This window comes from Lasioglossum baleicum, chromosome 10, assembly GCF_051020765.1.
Source record: "Lasioglossum baleicum chromosome 10, iyLasBale1, whole genome shotgun sequence".
Taxonomy (NCBI): domain Eukaryota; kingdom Metazoa; phylum Arthropoda; class Insecta; order Hymenoptera; family Halictidae; genus Lasioglossum; species Lasioglossum baleicum.
Window position 1 is genome coordinate 15,138,408 of NC_134938.1, and position 17,406 is coordinate 15,155,813.

Below are 17,406 nucleotides of genomic sequence, written 5' to 3' on the forward strand. Positions count from 1 at the left end.
CCGAAAGCCAGTTTCCACACGGAGCTATCCGAACGAGACAATCGGGGTACGTGCGGCAATTCCGCCTGCCACACGATCATCGACGAAGCTTGTAGCGGACCGCGGTCACGCAATTCCGTCCTGATTAGCTGCGCCCGTTGCGCCGCGCCGGCATATTTAACCAACTAATGCAGTTGCAAATTAGCTATTAGTAGGTGTTACACGCGGCGGCAGATAGGCGTGGGGTAATCAAATTAAACCGAATAGTTACTGTCTCCCGTGCCAGGAAACTACGTAACCCTGTTAGCTTAACTGCACAAAGTGAACGCGTCCGAATTCGCGAATCCGTGTGCGCCCGTGTCCGCGTCAACGTCCCATGCGAGACAACATGTATAAACAGGATCATGCGTGGCTAGATGCTGCGTGAATACGTCGTGAATGTTCCCCGTAACTTCGAGTTGTCGCAACTGAGCGGCCGAGCTCGAAGAACTTACCGAGAGACTTCGGCGACAATGTTTCTATGGCTTCCCCGGAAGCTCTTGAACTTCGACAATGAACCGATTAAGAAAACTTACTAGCATCAAGTTCCTCGTATCCGCCTCCGTTGTAAGCGGACAGCTGAGCTTTATGCGATTATGGTTTTTGATAATTTCCGAAAAATGCTGGGATATAGAATACCACGGAATTTAGGACGATTTTAATTTATTTCGGATTTAAAAAGACTACCACTACGGAAAATAAGATTTTATTTGATTCGAGTTTCTCTTAAAATTAGTCTAGAAAATCGCATAAACGTCCGCATTTTTTAAATTTTCAACGTAGGCCCACAGAAAAGAGTTGTGAAATGCAACTTTTGCTGTTTTTCTACAATTCCGATCAATTTCAATCTTTGAAAAAATCTTTTTTCACATCCCGTAGTAAACTAATTGCTCTAGCTTTCCAAAAAAAGTACAGTACAAGTTTCGATTCTGTGGGATCAATGGTTCAGGAGTTATGCTTGCTTAAAGTTGAGCAATCTGCAGTGTTTTTGACGGGTAAGGGCGCCGCCATATTGGTAGTGACGGTCGCGCGCCGCTTACCGAGCAGAACCGCAGCACAGTGGGAACTTTTTCGACCAAACTCGATTCAAAATCAAAGAATTTTCGATAGAAATCAGGTAGAGCGATGAAATTTTTTTAAATTAAAGCTGAAACTTGGCAGAATATGGGGAAAATAGGTAGATTATGGTACGAACGTTTTTTAACCTTGAGAAAATTCGTTAAACTTTCACAATTTCAAGAAAATGTGGTTTCTCCGTTACCATGCACGGAGAAGACTTTTTTTAACGAATAAAATTTAAGTTTAACGAATTTTCTCAAGGTTAAAAAACATTCGTACCATAATCTCCCTATTTATTCCATATTCTGCCAAGTTTCAGCTTTAATTTAAAAAAATTTTCATCGCTCTACCTCATTTCTATCGAAAGTTCTTTGATTTTGAATCGAGGTTGGTCGAAAGTTCCCACTGTGCGCCGGTCCTCGCCGCCCCCGACGTAATCATAACCAACTCGGTAAGCGGCGCGCGACCGTCACTACCAATATGGCGACGCCCTTACCTGTCAAGAACACAGAAAAATGCTCAACTTTAAGCAAGCATAACTCCTGAACTATTGATCCTACAGGATCGAAACTTCGATCTTCATCCTCCTCGGTTGCAAATCTACTGTATTACATACCAAATACATAACAATTTATAGGAGAAAGGCACAGATTTTGAGCCGGTAAAGTAAAGAGCGTTGATTTAATCAATTCGCCAAAAACTAAGCATTTAAATGACGATTATGATACTGTGGATGAGAATAGATCGGTACTTCGCCGTCGGATGATCAATACACGCGATGGATCGACGGTATGGAATAGGGAAGGTGTTCTCGTTCTTGGAAATATGTATAGAAGTGGATCAACATTGAAGGTCCACTACCGTCTGTGTTGAATGATAATATCAGACGTCCAAGTGTTTCTACAATTTCAGGAGCTAATCCATTTAGTGGTTTTACGTCATAGCTATTCAAATGTTATCTGAACTGACGACAGTCAATATTCACACAATTACACTCGATGCTTTGAAAATATCATTTGATATTGTTCGGGGCAATCCACTACTCATTTTATGGAAATTTCTAGATGGTAGACAAAACCTCGCGCCACCGAACACCTTATGCAAACATTTACTCATACATATGCAAATGGTGGAAAGTGCGTTGGTATCGATACAAGTGCAGAGGACACGGCCGAGTCATTTAAGCGGAAACAAGGGTCTGATGTTACAGGGCCGGAATTGGTACACGAAATGAACGGAACCGGAGCCGGGGGAGAATATCGTAGACAGAATATTATCGGTTCATTATACCGCAACTTCGCGAAGGTCTGGCGCAGTTACAGTAAACCGAATAACCGCTGTGCAATTCGATAAATATTGCTAAGCTATCGGATCGCGGGCACAAACGAATCAATAATGTCCGCACGAAGCAAACGACTACCAACGCTCAAGAGAATAATACGAGGACTAGACTGCGGATCTTTATACAATTATAGCTCTTGAAAATTTTCAAAAAATGCTGGGATATTAAACATGACACAATTTAGTGCGATTTTCATTTATTTCATTTATATTCGTTTCTATTTGATTCGAGTTTCTTTAAATTCAAAGTGGAAGTAGGGGTGAATCTACACCTCTGGATTGGTGGACATTTGTAGAAGAAACTTGCCGCGAAATTGTTTATAACAAAGAAAATTTTTGTTAAAATTTGTTTTTACATCAATACAGTATTTTATCGACAAATGTCCCAAATGTCTGGCCGACAATTGTCCCAAAACTATCCCCACTCCCGCGGGATGTACCCCCTTGAGGGGCCGAGAAGTATGACATCATACGGCTCGGGTATATCGGTGTGACCACACTAATCCAATGACAAAACTTCTTTATTTTTCATGATTTTTTTATGGAACTTTCAACAACATATTCGTGGCATTTTTCTAATGAAGATGATACCAAATATGATATAGTTCCGATAATATTTACTTGTTCAATGAACGATGAAAGTTTCGAGCTATTTCTTTCCCGTACGCTGTCCCCTCTTTGCGTCGAAAACTTCCATCGTCCATTTCTCAAGTAAATATAATTGGAATTATATCATATTCGGTATCATTTTCATTAGAAATGTGCATTAGTAACAAGTGATTTTACGTGATCGATTATAACTCGTAAACCAATTAACCAATTTCAATGAAATTTTCAGTGTGTATATATTTTATACAAGATAACCAAGCACACCTTTTAAATTTTCGTTATTGGCCCAGCTAGAAAAGTAGTAAAAATCAATTTTTACTATTTTTTTCGCAATTCCGACCAAATGCATTTTCTCAAAATATTTTCTGGACGTCATTTACTAAACTAATTCTTCTAGCCTCACAGAGAAATTGAAGTCGTTTGGTCCATTCATAAAAAAGTTATTCTGATTTAAACTGTGTTGAGTCAGTTATGCTCGTTAGTGTACATATTTAATATCTTCAATGAATTGCAAAAATGGATCGTCACGAGCTTTGTTGACCCCATAGCGCCATAAAAATTCACATATGTGATCTATGATTGAATCATCCTTAATGCCACCTCTACTTAGACTCTAGATTGACATTAAAATAATAAAAAAAATTTGTCGGTAAGGTAGGGATTGACATTGAAATGGTAAAATTTTCTTTTTCGTGTCGCCAAAAATCCTTCTGACAATCATCATTTTAGTCAAAAAAGAACCAAAATTTCATCCAATTCTGACAACGGACGTAAACGGAAACACAGCCTTGCAAATTGCATAAACATCCTGTTGGGTTTTATATTCTTTACTCCTTCAACACTCGCAACGGCGCAAATACTTTTAATCAAGCGTACAGTGAACATCATCATGGCGGTAAAAAGAATCTACATCAACGCAAGTACCGAGTATGCGCATGTAACCTGCGCATTGCGTTTTCTAGAGCATTCTCTTTTGGCGCGACATACAAACTCGTGTGTCAAATCACATCACATCCGCGGTCTAATTATTCGGAAGATACCTTCGAATATTTAAAGAACGACTGCACGTTATACCGCACAAGAAGAGGAAAATAAATGCGACACCCGTATGAAATGTTTATCAAATATTCACACGAACCTGCGTAAGTTGTTCTGTCGCAGCTTCGGTCGCAAGCCTGGCCAGGCCTTCCTCGTACCTCTCCAGGGCCGTCAGTCTGAGCAGCAAGTTTTGCAGCAATGCCGAAACTTCCTGCCTGGCCGCAGCGTCGACCGCAGCAACCTTCTGCGTGATGGACCTGACGTGGCCCATCACCCTTTCGTCCCGGAAATCGTATGGGAATGTTTCTGTCCATTCGGCGAGCAGCTGCACCAGCCGCGGAACGAAACGTTGCAGACGTTCCTGAAACAGGTCATTCGAACTCTATGTACTCGGATGTCTCCTCTAAGGCACCATTAAAAATTGCTGGGGTAAACTTTACTTTACTGGACTCAAAATTGGTACGTTTCTCCTACGAATTCTGATGTATTTGTAATGTAATCCAGTAGATTTGTACCCGGCGCGGATGCAGATCGAAGTTTCGATCCTTTGAGATTAATAGTTGAGAAGCTATGGTCGTTTAAAGTTGAGCATTTTCAGTGTGTATCAAAAACACTGAAAATGCTCAACTTTAAGTGACCATAGCCCCTCAACTATTGATCCTAGAGGTTCGAAACTTCGAACTTTTGTTCACATTATTAAATGTATCGGTATCTAATCAGTTACTAAACGTTTGGGTATTGTATGATGTATTATATCAATTTCATATCCATAAAATTTCAAAAATCATGGGGAATGGAAATATTCTAGATCGGAAGAAATGTTTAATTTTCCAGTTGAAATAGCTCCGAATGCAAAGGGTTAATACGCTCGTCATGATAATTTGCTTGACGTGTGTACTTCGTAGTTAGGAAAAAAAAACAGTAGTCTCTACTAAGTAAGTTCTACCAAGTTCTACTAAGAAAGGGAGCAGACGAATAAGCAGGTCAAAACTGGAAAACTATAAACTTATTTTTAAAAATTCGGCTTCAAAGCTAAAAATTCTGAAAAATGCATAGAAGTGTTTTCTAATAGCTAAAGTATGCCTGATTCTTTTGAGAATTTTCAATGGAAGGGGATAAGAGAAAAACCTGATTTTCTTCGTCACCCTATTACTACCCCCCATGTCGACGTATAGGGTTGAAAATTGACATAAAGTATTTTCTTTAGATAAGCTATCGAATGGTCTATTGCAGATTCAGTTTGTCTTATCCGGCTACACCTTTTCAAGGCCGCATTCATAGACTAGTATTCGTAGCATGCAATATAAAAATTGACCAACACTAGCGTACACTTTTACTGGAGTGATAGCAGCTAGCTGATGTGACAATATCTAAAACCGCAGACGTTAAAAGCTGCGGCATTACGCTAAACATTTTCGGTTAAAAGCGAATCGTGGTTGGTTGCGCGGCGAACTGTGCCCGAGCAAAAACAGAAACCGGTAACATTTCTGGTGAAACAGGAGACCCGGGATGTTCAGCGACCAGTGTCGATGTAACAAAAAGCATCGACACGTTGTCCCTTCCGATTCCATTCAAAAAAAAAATAAAAAATGAGAGCGGGAGAGGGAGATAGAGAAACGAAGGAAAACAACAGCAAAACACAGAAAGGAAGCGCAAAGTAGCGCGGGTCGAAATTGAAAAAAAAAAAGAAAAAAGAATCGAGAAAGGACAGAGAGGAGAAGAGGTTGGCAGGGCTGGAAATTCATTTGCGAGCGAGACTTTTCTGGCCTGGATACGCGTGCTCGTTATTACAACGTGGAACAAGAGCGAGCGTGTGCCGGGATGATTCTCCGAGGGGGTGAATGCAAAAGGGGGTCGAGCTTGCGAGACGATGAAACGATAATGCACGCGGTGGCCGTAAAGTGCACGCCCGGAAGGCTCTCGGTGGGCTTTTGTGGGACGCGGGATTCGTGGCTCACCTTGCCACCCTCTCCATTCAGGTTTTGCTGATGCTCGCAGAGGGCGCAGACCTCGCCCAGGAGCTCGTGCGGCTTGATGAAGAGCCTGGCGCTCAGCAAAAAGGCGAAAAGGTACGCTCGATCGGGATAATATTCCTCGGTGGGCACCATGTGCTGCACCAGGGCTTCCAGGGAGCCCGAGACCAGGTTGCCGTCCCTGTACACCAGCGCCTGAAATCAAACACAGGAATTGGTTAATTGATAGAGACTGTTTTAAGGGATTTAGCGAGCTGCTTTCGGACGCCGAAGCTGCAACCCGCACCAACCCCGCGCCGGCTTATGTGCAACCCGTGCGGGGAAAACCTTCGGTATACCGATTATCCGAATCGATCCCCGAATAATTGGACCTTGATCTTTCAATGCAAGATCGAGTCTGTATTACGGACTCTGTCGATTCGGTTCAGCGAGCATTTTAGTGTAACAGGACCGGGGGTGTTCGACTACGGGTGGGAGGAAATTTGAAGCGTGGTCCTCCACGACAATATAACATGAAAACAAAGAATAAAGAAATTACGACTTCAGCTTCCTTTTCGAGTTACAGGAAATATTCTATAGACGCGAGAAGGTGTTACACGTTGGATGCAAAAAGATATCCCCTCCACTGCTCGTTTTGCTTTTTGTTGTTTTGTATTTTTCTACTTTCGGCTCGGTCTTTGATGCACGAAAGAATAGTGTCTCTCTACGAATTATGCGAACGAACCTCCCCGAGGCCCTTGCGTCCATCGAATATTTACTGTGTAACAGGACCGGGGTGTTCGACTACGGGTGGGAGGAAATTTTAAGCGTGGTCCTCCACGACAATATAACATGAAAATAAAGAATAAAGAAATTACGATTTCAGCTTCCTTTTCGAGTTACAGGAAATATTCTATAGACGCGAGAAGGTGTTACACGTTGGATGCAAAAAGATATCCCCTCCACTGCTCGTTTTGCTTTTTGTTGTTTTGATTTTTTCTACTTTCTGCTCGGTCTTTGAAGCACGAAAGAATAGTGTCTCTCTACGAATTATGCGAACGAACCTCCCCGAGGCCCTTGCGTCCATCGAATATTTACTGTATTAACCCTTCGCGCTCGGAGCCGGACCTAGAATATTTCCATTTCCTACGATTTTTTTAAAATTCGATGGATATGAAATTGAAATAGTACCAGAAGAAAAGTCTTTCAATAGCCAGAAAGGAGCTTAACGAAGTACATATTGCGCACGAAACGAAGATTGCAAAGTGAGGTCTATTCAGCCGACGTTGAAATGCTATAATCTGGATAAGTTTAAGAAATGGCGGAGAGACGCGGTAATTTGTTCGGCACGGAGACGGGCCGATCGATTCGCCGGCAAATAAATCGACGTTTTAATTCGGCTAAGAGATCGGTTCCCCAGGGAGATTCGTTTTCGTCTATCGTGGATAAATAAAAAAGTCGAAGATTAACCAGGATCAGTCGTTTAGTGGGAGATGACGTTGCAAAACTCGCACTTGATGTAACTGCCGGCAGGATCAGAAATCTTCCGCGGGATATCTGCCAATTTCCAATACCGTGAAAGATGAATTCTGTAGATTCACGGTGTAGAATGCTCGAACTTTTATTTACCCGCTGCAAACAGGACACAAATTCACTGATTCATTCTGCTGTGTCGCACAAGTGCGAGAAGTCCAGAAATAGCGTTTGGATTTCACGTTCAAAATACATAAATCAATTTTGTTTTGAAGATCGAGACATTCGTCGAATCAGGTTGTTTAGATTTACGACCTGCTTTCTGTAGGAAGATACCTGGAACAGATATTCCTATGTTGCGAGTCTGACGCAGTAGGAGCGAGGTGGACAGATACCACGATTTCAAGTTTATTTCTTCTACAAGACCATCACTGCATGAACTATGTGTATCGGATGGTTGCATAAGTTTGTGCCCGATTTGAAAATAAAATTCAATGGTTCAATTTTAAAGAATGTTTGAGATATCTATGAAACACTGGCACAAACTTATGCAATATATGAAAAGAAGCACAAGGACGGTGTTTCTACCTTCCCTCGAATCCTTTGTGTCCTTGATAGCCTAATTATAACAAAATTAGTACCTTTCTCCTACGAATTATGATGCATTTCGTACGTAATCCAGTAGATTTGTGCCCGGCACGGATGCAAATCGAAGTTTCGATCCTCTAGGACCAATAGTTGAGGAGATATGGTCGATTAAAGTTGAGCAATCTGCAGTGTTTTTGAGGTTCGAAACTTCGATCTACATCCGCGCCGGGTAGAAATCTACTGGATTACATACCAAATACATAATAATTCGTAGGAGAAAGACACAAATTTTTAGTCCGGTAAAGTAAAGAGCAGCCGCGTTTGGTATCACAGTGACAACTAAACGAAGATGTGGTTCCAACTATTAAAAACAATGCCAACTTGCATTTTACAGGTGAAATTTTTAAGGAGGCGAAGCTTCATATAAGGAGCCCAGAAATTTTTAACTTTTTAAAATATGATTCTGTAGATTTTGTCGAGAAAATTCCGAAAATCCAAGTTTTAATTTCAAGTGTCAATTTTGGTTGATCCTCGTTCTCGTTTGAGTAAAAAAATTGAACATAAATGATGAATGTTCTATTATATTATCCACATTAGGAGACCCTACCACATACACACTATAATCTCTAATCCATAAAATTTAAACAAAGATATATCTGAAGATAACCGTCGAGGTTGTATATTATTGATTAAAATGCAAATAGTCGGTGAAACCAATTCAAAAGCTTTACATATTCATATCCTTATTTAAGCGTAACGATTAAAAAGGCAATTAATACGACTAATTATCGCGAAATTATCAAATGTTATTCCGCCGCAAATGACTACTTTGTCAAAATAACATCGCGCTTCAAGTTAATACATTATGGACAAACATATTTATTAAAGCAGCATTCTCGTATGATTTATATGTGCCGGCATACAATTCCCGCTATAACTGCAGCGAAAATACGCAGTAATTCGATAACAGTATTAAACCGATATTTCACGCGGAGGGGCTCAAATTTCATTTTGAAAAACTGATATTTACGCGTACACGTGACGCGTATCATTTGTAATTAATGAATTAATTCTTTGTATGCATGCGTATTTATTAAAAGCAGAACTAAAATAATCAGAATGTTCGTTTCGACCATCAAAATTAAATTTCTCATTAAAAACGTTTCCTGAAAGGATTTTTGACGACTAGAAAAAAAAAGAACTTTTGACGATACTAATATCTATTTCTTTTAGTTTTGGTTAGATTTTGATGGGGACAAATGCAGAGAGGGCGGGGCTCCGTCCCTACCCCGCTCTAAAACACGCGTGACGTAGATGTCATGTCGATAAGATAGAAAATGACACTAAAATGATAAAAAAATCTTTCTGAGTCGCCAAAAATGCTGCTGTTCGCAGAACGTGACACATTTTCTACCGAAAAAAGGACACAATTTCGAGATATGCAAACGCTGATGCGCGAACCGACTGATTAAAATTGTATAATTGCTATGCAGGATGGTGTAACTACATAAATCACAAAGTCACCGCGTTAGGACGTACCATCATTTCAAAGAGTTTATGACAATTGTTAAATTTCGCAACGGTTGCGGAAGAACGACCATGTTCCACTAATGCCAATTTTCACGTAACAAGAACGAACTTTTAATTGCTAACAACGTCGGGCGCAGTTCAATGTTTTCACACGGAAGAATTACAGGACACAATGGCAAACAGTGCGACGTCATTAGTGTTTTCGTGCTGTGCCACTAATGGCAGGTGTACTTTTTCTTGCGTGTATGATCCTCAATGTCCGAAATGTCTCCGGCACGTTGAAAGCGAAAATGCGCAGACAAATTCGAACAATATGTAGAAAATCGAGGGATTAAAACAATAATAATTCGGAGCTATTTGGAACTCGGAAGATATTCCATGTCAGAGGGAATACAACTTCGACAACTTTGTGTGCGGTTAGCCCATTAAGAATTATTTATTTAATAAATGGCGAACATTACCACGTTTATATTAGCTTACCGAGTTGTTGTTGTATGCGTCAAATCTTGAAATCGTATTTTAAACCACTTCCCGTTGAGCTAGAGACTTGAAATTTTACACATAGCTCAGAACTGGATGACAATGCAATATTAAAAAACAAATTTAAAAAGGAAACTAAGCGTTTAGGAGAAAAAAATTTGAATATTGACCGTCACATCTCGTCGCGCGACGCTCGGTAGCACGTGTTCGCGTTCAGCGATCCCCACTCCGCGCGCCAGCGCACCCCACTCCACTACGCGTTCCCACTCCGACTCATCCCCACTCCACTGACCCACGAGCGCCCACGAAGATTACGTCAATATGGTTTAGCGCTCCACGCTTTTATTTATAGTGACTAATGTCTAAAAAAAAGTATTTTCTCCTTTTTAGTGAGTTTTAATATAAGCGTAGTTTTAAAAAAAATTTTTTTAAATATTTTTTAAGGTAAAAGAATGCTCTTCATTTTAAAACAAAAATTCTGCAGAAATATTAAAGAGGTTCGGCAGAGTTAACAAAAGAAAATTAGTAATTTTTCCGATCGGTGATCGTATTCACAAAATGTTCACTGTTAAATGCTTGTTCTAATTATTAGTTTTATTAAATTTCATTAATGTCGACATTTCTAAATGCATTAAATACCGACATGAGATAAATCATTTTTTATGAAACGAACTGGTAGATTAGCCGCCCGGACCACTGTGGATCGGTGAAATATGCTCGACTCCGTGAACGAACGACCTTCCTATTGTCGACTTCGTTAATTTTCGCGAATGTTTCGTCCTGACCCCGCAATGGGCCGGAAACTCTTTCAAGTTGCTACGTGTACGAAATTAGAAATTCGTTTCGAGGGGTTACGGTCGAATGCCTCGAGCTTTCGGGTTGTCCCCGCAGCAAAGTTTGTGCCTGTGCCAGTACCTGTGCCCGTGCCTTGTTAAATCTGCGAGCCATTAAAGTTGCGCCGACCGGTAAGCCCGAACAACTCACCGAGGATTCGAATGGCTTAAACTTATCGCGGGCTAATACAGTATTGACGAGGCAGAATTCCTGCATCGTAAACTTGCCACTGGGAGGACACGTCCACCCTCCGGGCTGAGTTTTATGAAAAACTTGCCCAGTTTCGCTCGAAATTTCCCCGAGACCACAGTTTCCACCAGCTTTCGCCCGAATGCAAACAGTTCCAGTTCTGTAAGAAAATCTTACGAGCCCGTTTGCCATTTTCCGTGATAAAGGGACCGCTAGTGTTTCATTCTGTGACACTATCGTCAGTGTCATTAAACTGTGTAAGCAATACAATAATATTTAACAATATTAGTGTACATACTATTATTTTTCGATGTAGAATAAGAATATAAAATAAAAAATATGGATTTCCATTTGAAAAAATGAAGTTGCCCTTCATCTGACCCTTAAACGGCCATTATGGAAAAATGTGCATAGCGCCATTAATTGTACCCCCCCCCCATATGAAGAATATTTTATATAAAACATTTTTTCATATTCCTGCTGGTTTCTGTAATAATTGACTGTCTCAAGATAAATGGACCACCCTGTATGTATTGTATATGTATATTTCTAACATGATCGGTTAATGTATATATTTCTAGCATGAACGGCTAGGGAATCGGGGTAACTGCGACGGCATTTTCACCGAACGAAGTAAAAAGTTCAAGACAGAACTTGGCGAACGCGTCGTTTCGCATTACGAAATTTCCAAAGCTTCCCGAGAAACGAGCGAGTAAGTGAACACAATGGCTTTCTCGGAAAAAGTGACACAAAAAGAGAAAACGTTACAGAAGAGAGTTCAGAGGATGAAGGGATTTTATGGCAAAGAAAATGATCTTATTTGATGGTTCGTAATGATAACAAAAAGCAAATTTCATGCCTGTCCTGTTTTTGTCATTATATCTTAGTATCGTATAAAACGGAATTTTTGGGAATTTCCTAAATATGTATCCAATCTAGATAAAGTACCGGCTGCTCTTTACTTTACCGGACTCAAAATTTCTGCCTTTCTCCTACTAATTTTGACGTATTTGGTATGCAATCTAGCAGATTTGCACCCGGCGCGGATGCAGGTCGAAGTTTCGATCCTCTAGGATCAATGGTTCAGGAGTTATGATCGCTTAAAGTTGAGCATTTTTGACAGGTAAGGGCGCCGGCATATTGGTTTGTAGTGACGACCGCGAGACGCTTACCATGCCACTTACCAACCAACTAACATCTAGCGGCTCTGCTCGGTAAGCGGTTCGCAACGCTACAATATGGCGGCGCCCTTACCTTCAAAAACACTGAAAAATGCTCAACTTTAAGCGACCATAGCTCCTCAACTATTGATCCTGGAGGATCGAAACTTCGATCTGCAGGTTCTCCTGGTACAAACCTACTGGATTACATACCAAATACATCATAATTCGTAGGAGAAAGGTACTAACTTTGGGTCCGGTAAAGTAAAGTTTACCCCCAAACGCTATTGAATACCGACATAAGTTGTTATAATTAGGCTATCAAGGACACAAAGGACTCGAGGGAAGGTAGAAACACCTTCCTTGTGCTTCTTTTCATATATCAGATGATTGCATAAGTTTGTGCCAGGGTTTCATAGATATCTCAAACATTCTTTTCTGTAGAAAATAATGGTGACCGTATAATTGGTTAATAAAGTTGTATTATTTAAAATTAAACCATTGAATTCTATTCAATTTAGTTTCGAACCTCTAGGATCAATACTTGAGGAGATATAGTCGCTTAAAGTTGAGCATTTTTGACAGGTAAGGGCCTGTCAAAAACACTGCAGATTGCTCAACTTTAATCGACCATATCTCCTCAACTCCGGATCCCAGAGGACCGAAACTTCGATCTGCAGGTTCTCCGGGTACCAATCTACTGGATCACATACCAAATACATCATAATTCGTAGGAGAAGGTTACTAATCTCGATTCCGGTGAAGTAAAGTTTACCCAAAGTATTGTAAGTAACTAATAATAATAATAATTACCCCATGTATATCTTCTACCAAAACAAGTTCCTTGCAAAATTTAATTTGATTAAAATTGCTCACTGTACATTTATGGAGTACCGTAGAACGCATGCTAGTGTTTGCGGAACATCGTGAAAATAATTAGAACACGGTTTACACCCGAAAGCCCGACTACTAAAAAAGCAGAATGCAGAAAAATGAATTTCAATTTTGCAAAATGGTTATTCAGCCTGGTTTCCACGGTCGAGCCGGGAGAACGGTAAAGGCGGAAGCGTCTGGAACTCTGTTTTGTCGCGGGGATCGATGTCGTAAAGAAAAACAGCCGGCTAAGCTCGCGGAAACGCGGACATCGCGGTGACGGCGGAATGTTTTATAACGAGTGGACCGCGTGTTTTCTTCGCTCGGTCCACCCTCTGGCCCTCGCGGACGTTCTCCGTGGCTCTGCTGCTTTTTTCCACGGGGAGACCGCGCGCCGGCTCGACATGCTGAATGGCCGCAATTGTTACGGCGACGACAAAAGTTTAGTTAAAACGTGGGGGGACCCGGTTTCGCGGATTTGTTTTCCACCTTCCTTTGCCCGGTGATTCGCGATTAAACGCACGTCGCGATTGTTCGGAGAAACGGCTTCGGAAAGAGCTCTGCCCCCCGTCCTTTAATACCCCTTGCACCCTGGTTTCCAGTTTCCACCGGTTTCCACCCTTCTCGGAGTATTCTCCGAGCGCTGCGGCGAAGCTCGCTCGCACAGACCGATTAGAGGAAGAAGCCGGAACGCAACGATTGTTCTTGAAACTACAGAACTTTGGAAGAGAGTGGGGTTAGGACGTTGAATGGAAAAGTGGCGCGGTTGAATGCCGCGAAATGAATTTTTATGGAACTAAAATCAGCCGTTACCGGAAATGAGTTGGTAAACTTCGCGTTGTCGTCGTAGTTTCGTATTGGAGGCAACGTGCATAGGCAAGACTGGGGCAAACGGCAACGGAGGGCGAAAGCCACATCGCACAAATGGAGCCATCTGTACAATCGTTTTCGTCAGAAGGGTCCGTCACTTTTTATTATACTCAAAATTCCTTCAACATCGGGTTCCTGAGATCATTTGCAGCAACATTTTCCTTTGCGAAAATGTGGTCCGCGGATTCGTTAAGGAGTTATTAACGAAAAACATGGACCAATCAGAGGCATTGGCATTGGCATTGGCCAGACTCCGCCCACCGCGCTCTGATTGGTCGGTGTTTTTCGTTAATATCTTCTTAACGGAGCCGCGGGCAGCATTTTCGCAAAGGAAAAAGTTACTGCAAATCACGCAGGGAATCACCCCTTCCCCTAGGAGTTATTCACGAAAAACACGGACCAATCAGAGGCATTGGCATTGGTCAGACTCCGCCCACCGCGCTCTGATTGGACGGTGTTTTTCGTTAATATTTTCTTAACGGAGTCGCGGGCAGCATTTTCGCAAAGGAAAATGTTACTGCAAATCACGCAGGGAATCACCCCTTCCCTTAGGAGTTATTAACGAAAAATACGGACCAATCAGAGTGCGACTTAGACGCGTGTTGGCACAGTCGTGTTTTTCGTTAATAACTCCTTAACAAAGCCGCGGACGCCATTTTTGCAAAGGAAAGTGTTGCTTCAAATGATCCCAGGAACCTCCCATTTCCGGATGTTGAAGGAATTTTGAGACACCCTGTATAATCCTGTAGATTTTGACTAGGAAATGCCAAAAATGCAAAGTTTGTTTATTTGGTGTTGTTTGTTTGTTGAAAGTAATTCTATAAACTGGAACCTCTGTAAAATCATTGATAAATTTATTTTGGAGCTTTCCTTTTAGAACGACTTCTTAAACATTGATGTAAGATTCTTTTTTCACTGTTTGATGGAACAAGGAAACAACCCTTATCATTATACTGTATATATTAAATATGTACGTTTAATGAGCGGAATGATTATGGCATGATTAAGAAAATCGTTAGAAATAAATGAACAACTCAATTGGCAAACTGAAAATCGCAATCCCTTCTAAAATGAGGGAACACTACTAGAAGTTTTTCCTGGTAGAATAATTAGAAACGATGAAATTACTCATTTCAGACTGAAAAGGAGGGAAACGATGAAGGAAAATGTTACGGCGAGATGGAGGATAATAAGAAGTCGAAAGGAAACAACAGCGATGGCGGAAATATCCAGGCGATTTCTAGAACGAAAGTTTCCAGTCGTTTGCTTTATTGCCCCTTTAAAACGGAAATCGTCGCCACTCGATTATAGGTGTCCACTAATTAAGAGGACTTCTTCGCCATTGTTTCCTAGCCGTTCCCCCGTTATAGGCAGAGTGTACCTTTTATTCTAGCGAAATTGGACGTTGAGAGCTCCGACTGGATAAAACGACTACGATATAGTCTTAATATCCTCTGAATCGATAACTTTTACAAGCAGCATTCTGTTGTAAATAGAGAGATGTCTAAAAAGTTCGTGCCACATACACAAACAATTAGGATTATCGTCGGGACCCAGTTTCGAAAATTTGATTTACAGAAGTGTTCCCACTGATTCTTTTTTTTTTAATTATTTATTGTTTATTTCGCCACGGGTTCTCACTGATTTCATTCACCTTAAAATATGTTGTCAGACCAAGAGCCAGACTCGTGAGGCTCTCGGAGGGGAAGTAGTCTGACACACCTGAGGTACACCATAAGGGCTTTACACGATGAAACTTGTACTTCATTCTTGTTCCATAAAACCGTGATAAAAATCGTACATCAATTTTTAAGGGGTTGTTGTAAGAGGGAAGCTTGAATATCTTCAAGCCTATGGTAGATTCGGCCATGAATTTTGTCAATGTTTTTACAGAGGCTTCAGTTTGTAGAATTTCTTTAGAAAAACGAGGGTACCACTTTCCCCATGTTATCGAGGAGTGATCTGGATAGAGTTTCGATAGGAGAGATGGCAGTAAAACTACCTAGTTGCTAGTATTCCAACCCAGCATATCTGGTCTCTAAATACAAATACATGTAATCATTGTACACTAACTGATCTACAGTTCATTGTACAGTGACTGTGGATTTTATTCATTTATGACAAAAATGGGTACGTATTTAAGCAGTAGTCATGTTAAAAATATTTAAGGGCACCAATGTGTTAGTTTCAGCTTCGTAGGACAATTCAAAGAAGAATACAATTTTTATTTGGCTCCTGTGTCTTGCAGCGAATGTGAACATTGTTTATTTTGTGCATAAAGATCCGCAGTCTGCTGATGATTAATGACTTCATCATTATCGTATTGTATAGTATTGCCTAAGTGTTATCTAAGTGAAAAGCGTTCTTCGGAGATATTTATCGAACGTAGGCAAATTTACCGTAGGCTTAGGAAACGCAGTGTCCAGAAACGTGTCCGAGCTGAGCTTGCAGAAGCTCCATCAGCAATCACAATCGCGTGCGTGTGCTCGCGCGCGTGGAAAGATTGTAAACTTTAGTAGTACCTTGATCCTATCGGTGACTGGAGATATAAAAAGGGACGCGATTTATTTGCGTCTTATCTTTTATCGTTTACCAGCGTAGGAGGAGTTTCGCCAGGTGGACCGAGCATAAGTCGACGTACGCCCACGTATTCCGCGGAGAATGCAAATTCTAGAAGAAACTTATGCAAATGAAGCAATTATTGTTTCCCTCCTTTGTAAAACTGTTAATACAAAAATTAATATAAAAAGCACTAAAAATGCGAAGAATGAGAAAATGCAAAATTCGTTTTCAAGGGACCAATCGGGTGACATACTCTACAAGATGCAAAAGGTTTCGTCCTGATTGGACCATCCATCTCGACGTAAACGGTGAACATACAGTAAGGAGCATAACTGATTCCACAAACTTTAAATCAGAATAACTTTTATATGAATGGACTAAACGATTTCAATTTCTCTGTAAGGCTAGAAGAATTAGTTTAGTAAATGATGTGTAAAAAATATGTTGAAAAAATGCATTTGGACGGAATTGTGAAAAACAATAGTAAAAATTGATATTTACGACTTTTTTAGCTGGGCCAACAACGAAAATTGGAAAGATGTGTTTGGTCAACTTGTATAAATACGCTCTGAAAATTGCATTGAAATTGGTTCATTGGTTTACGAGTTATAAACGATCAAAGGTGGTAAAAATTGCAACTTCTCAAGATTTTCGGTATTTTTACCAATTTTGATCGTTCATAACTCGTAAACCAATTGACCAACCTCGATCAAATTTTAGGAGCATATATGTATGTATAGTTTATTTGACCAGACACATCTTCTGAATTTTTCTAAAAAAGTTGTAAACATCAATTTTTACTATTGTTATTCACAATTCCGTCCAAATGC

At 40.6% G+C, this 17,406-nt stretch overlaps 1 protein-coding gene across 6 annotated transcripts in view; it reads right to left on the bottom strand.

The window, feature by feature from the left end:
* The window catches only part of LOC143213078 (uncharacterized), an 832,749-nt gene that overhangs the window by 39,164 nt on the left and 776,179 nt on the right, over positions 1-17,406 (bottom strand). For all 6 annotated transcript variants that reach the window (XM_076432583.1, XM_076432584.1, XM_076432580.1 and 3 more), the window contains 2 exons: positions 6,024-6,233; positions 4,166-4,426 (listed from right to left, as the gene is read on the bottom strand). In XM_076432583.1, coding sequence (XP_076288698.1) covers positions 4,166-4,426; positions 6,024-6,233 — 471 coding nt within the window. The remainder of the gene's footprint in view (positions 1-4,165; positions 4,427-6,023; positions 6,234-17,406) is intronic.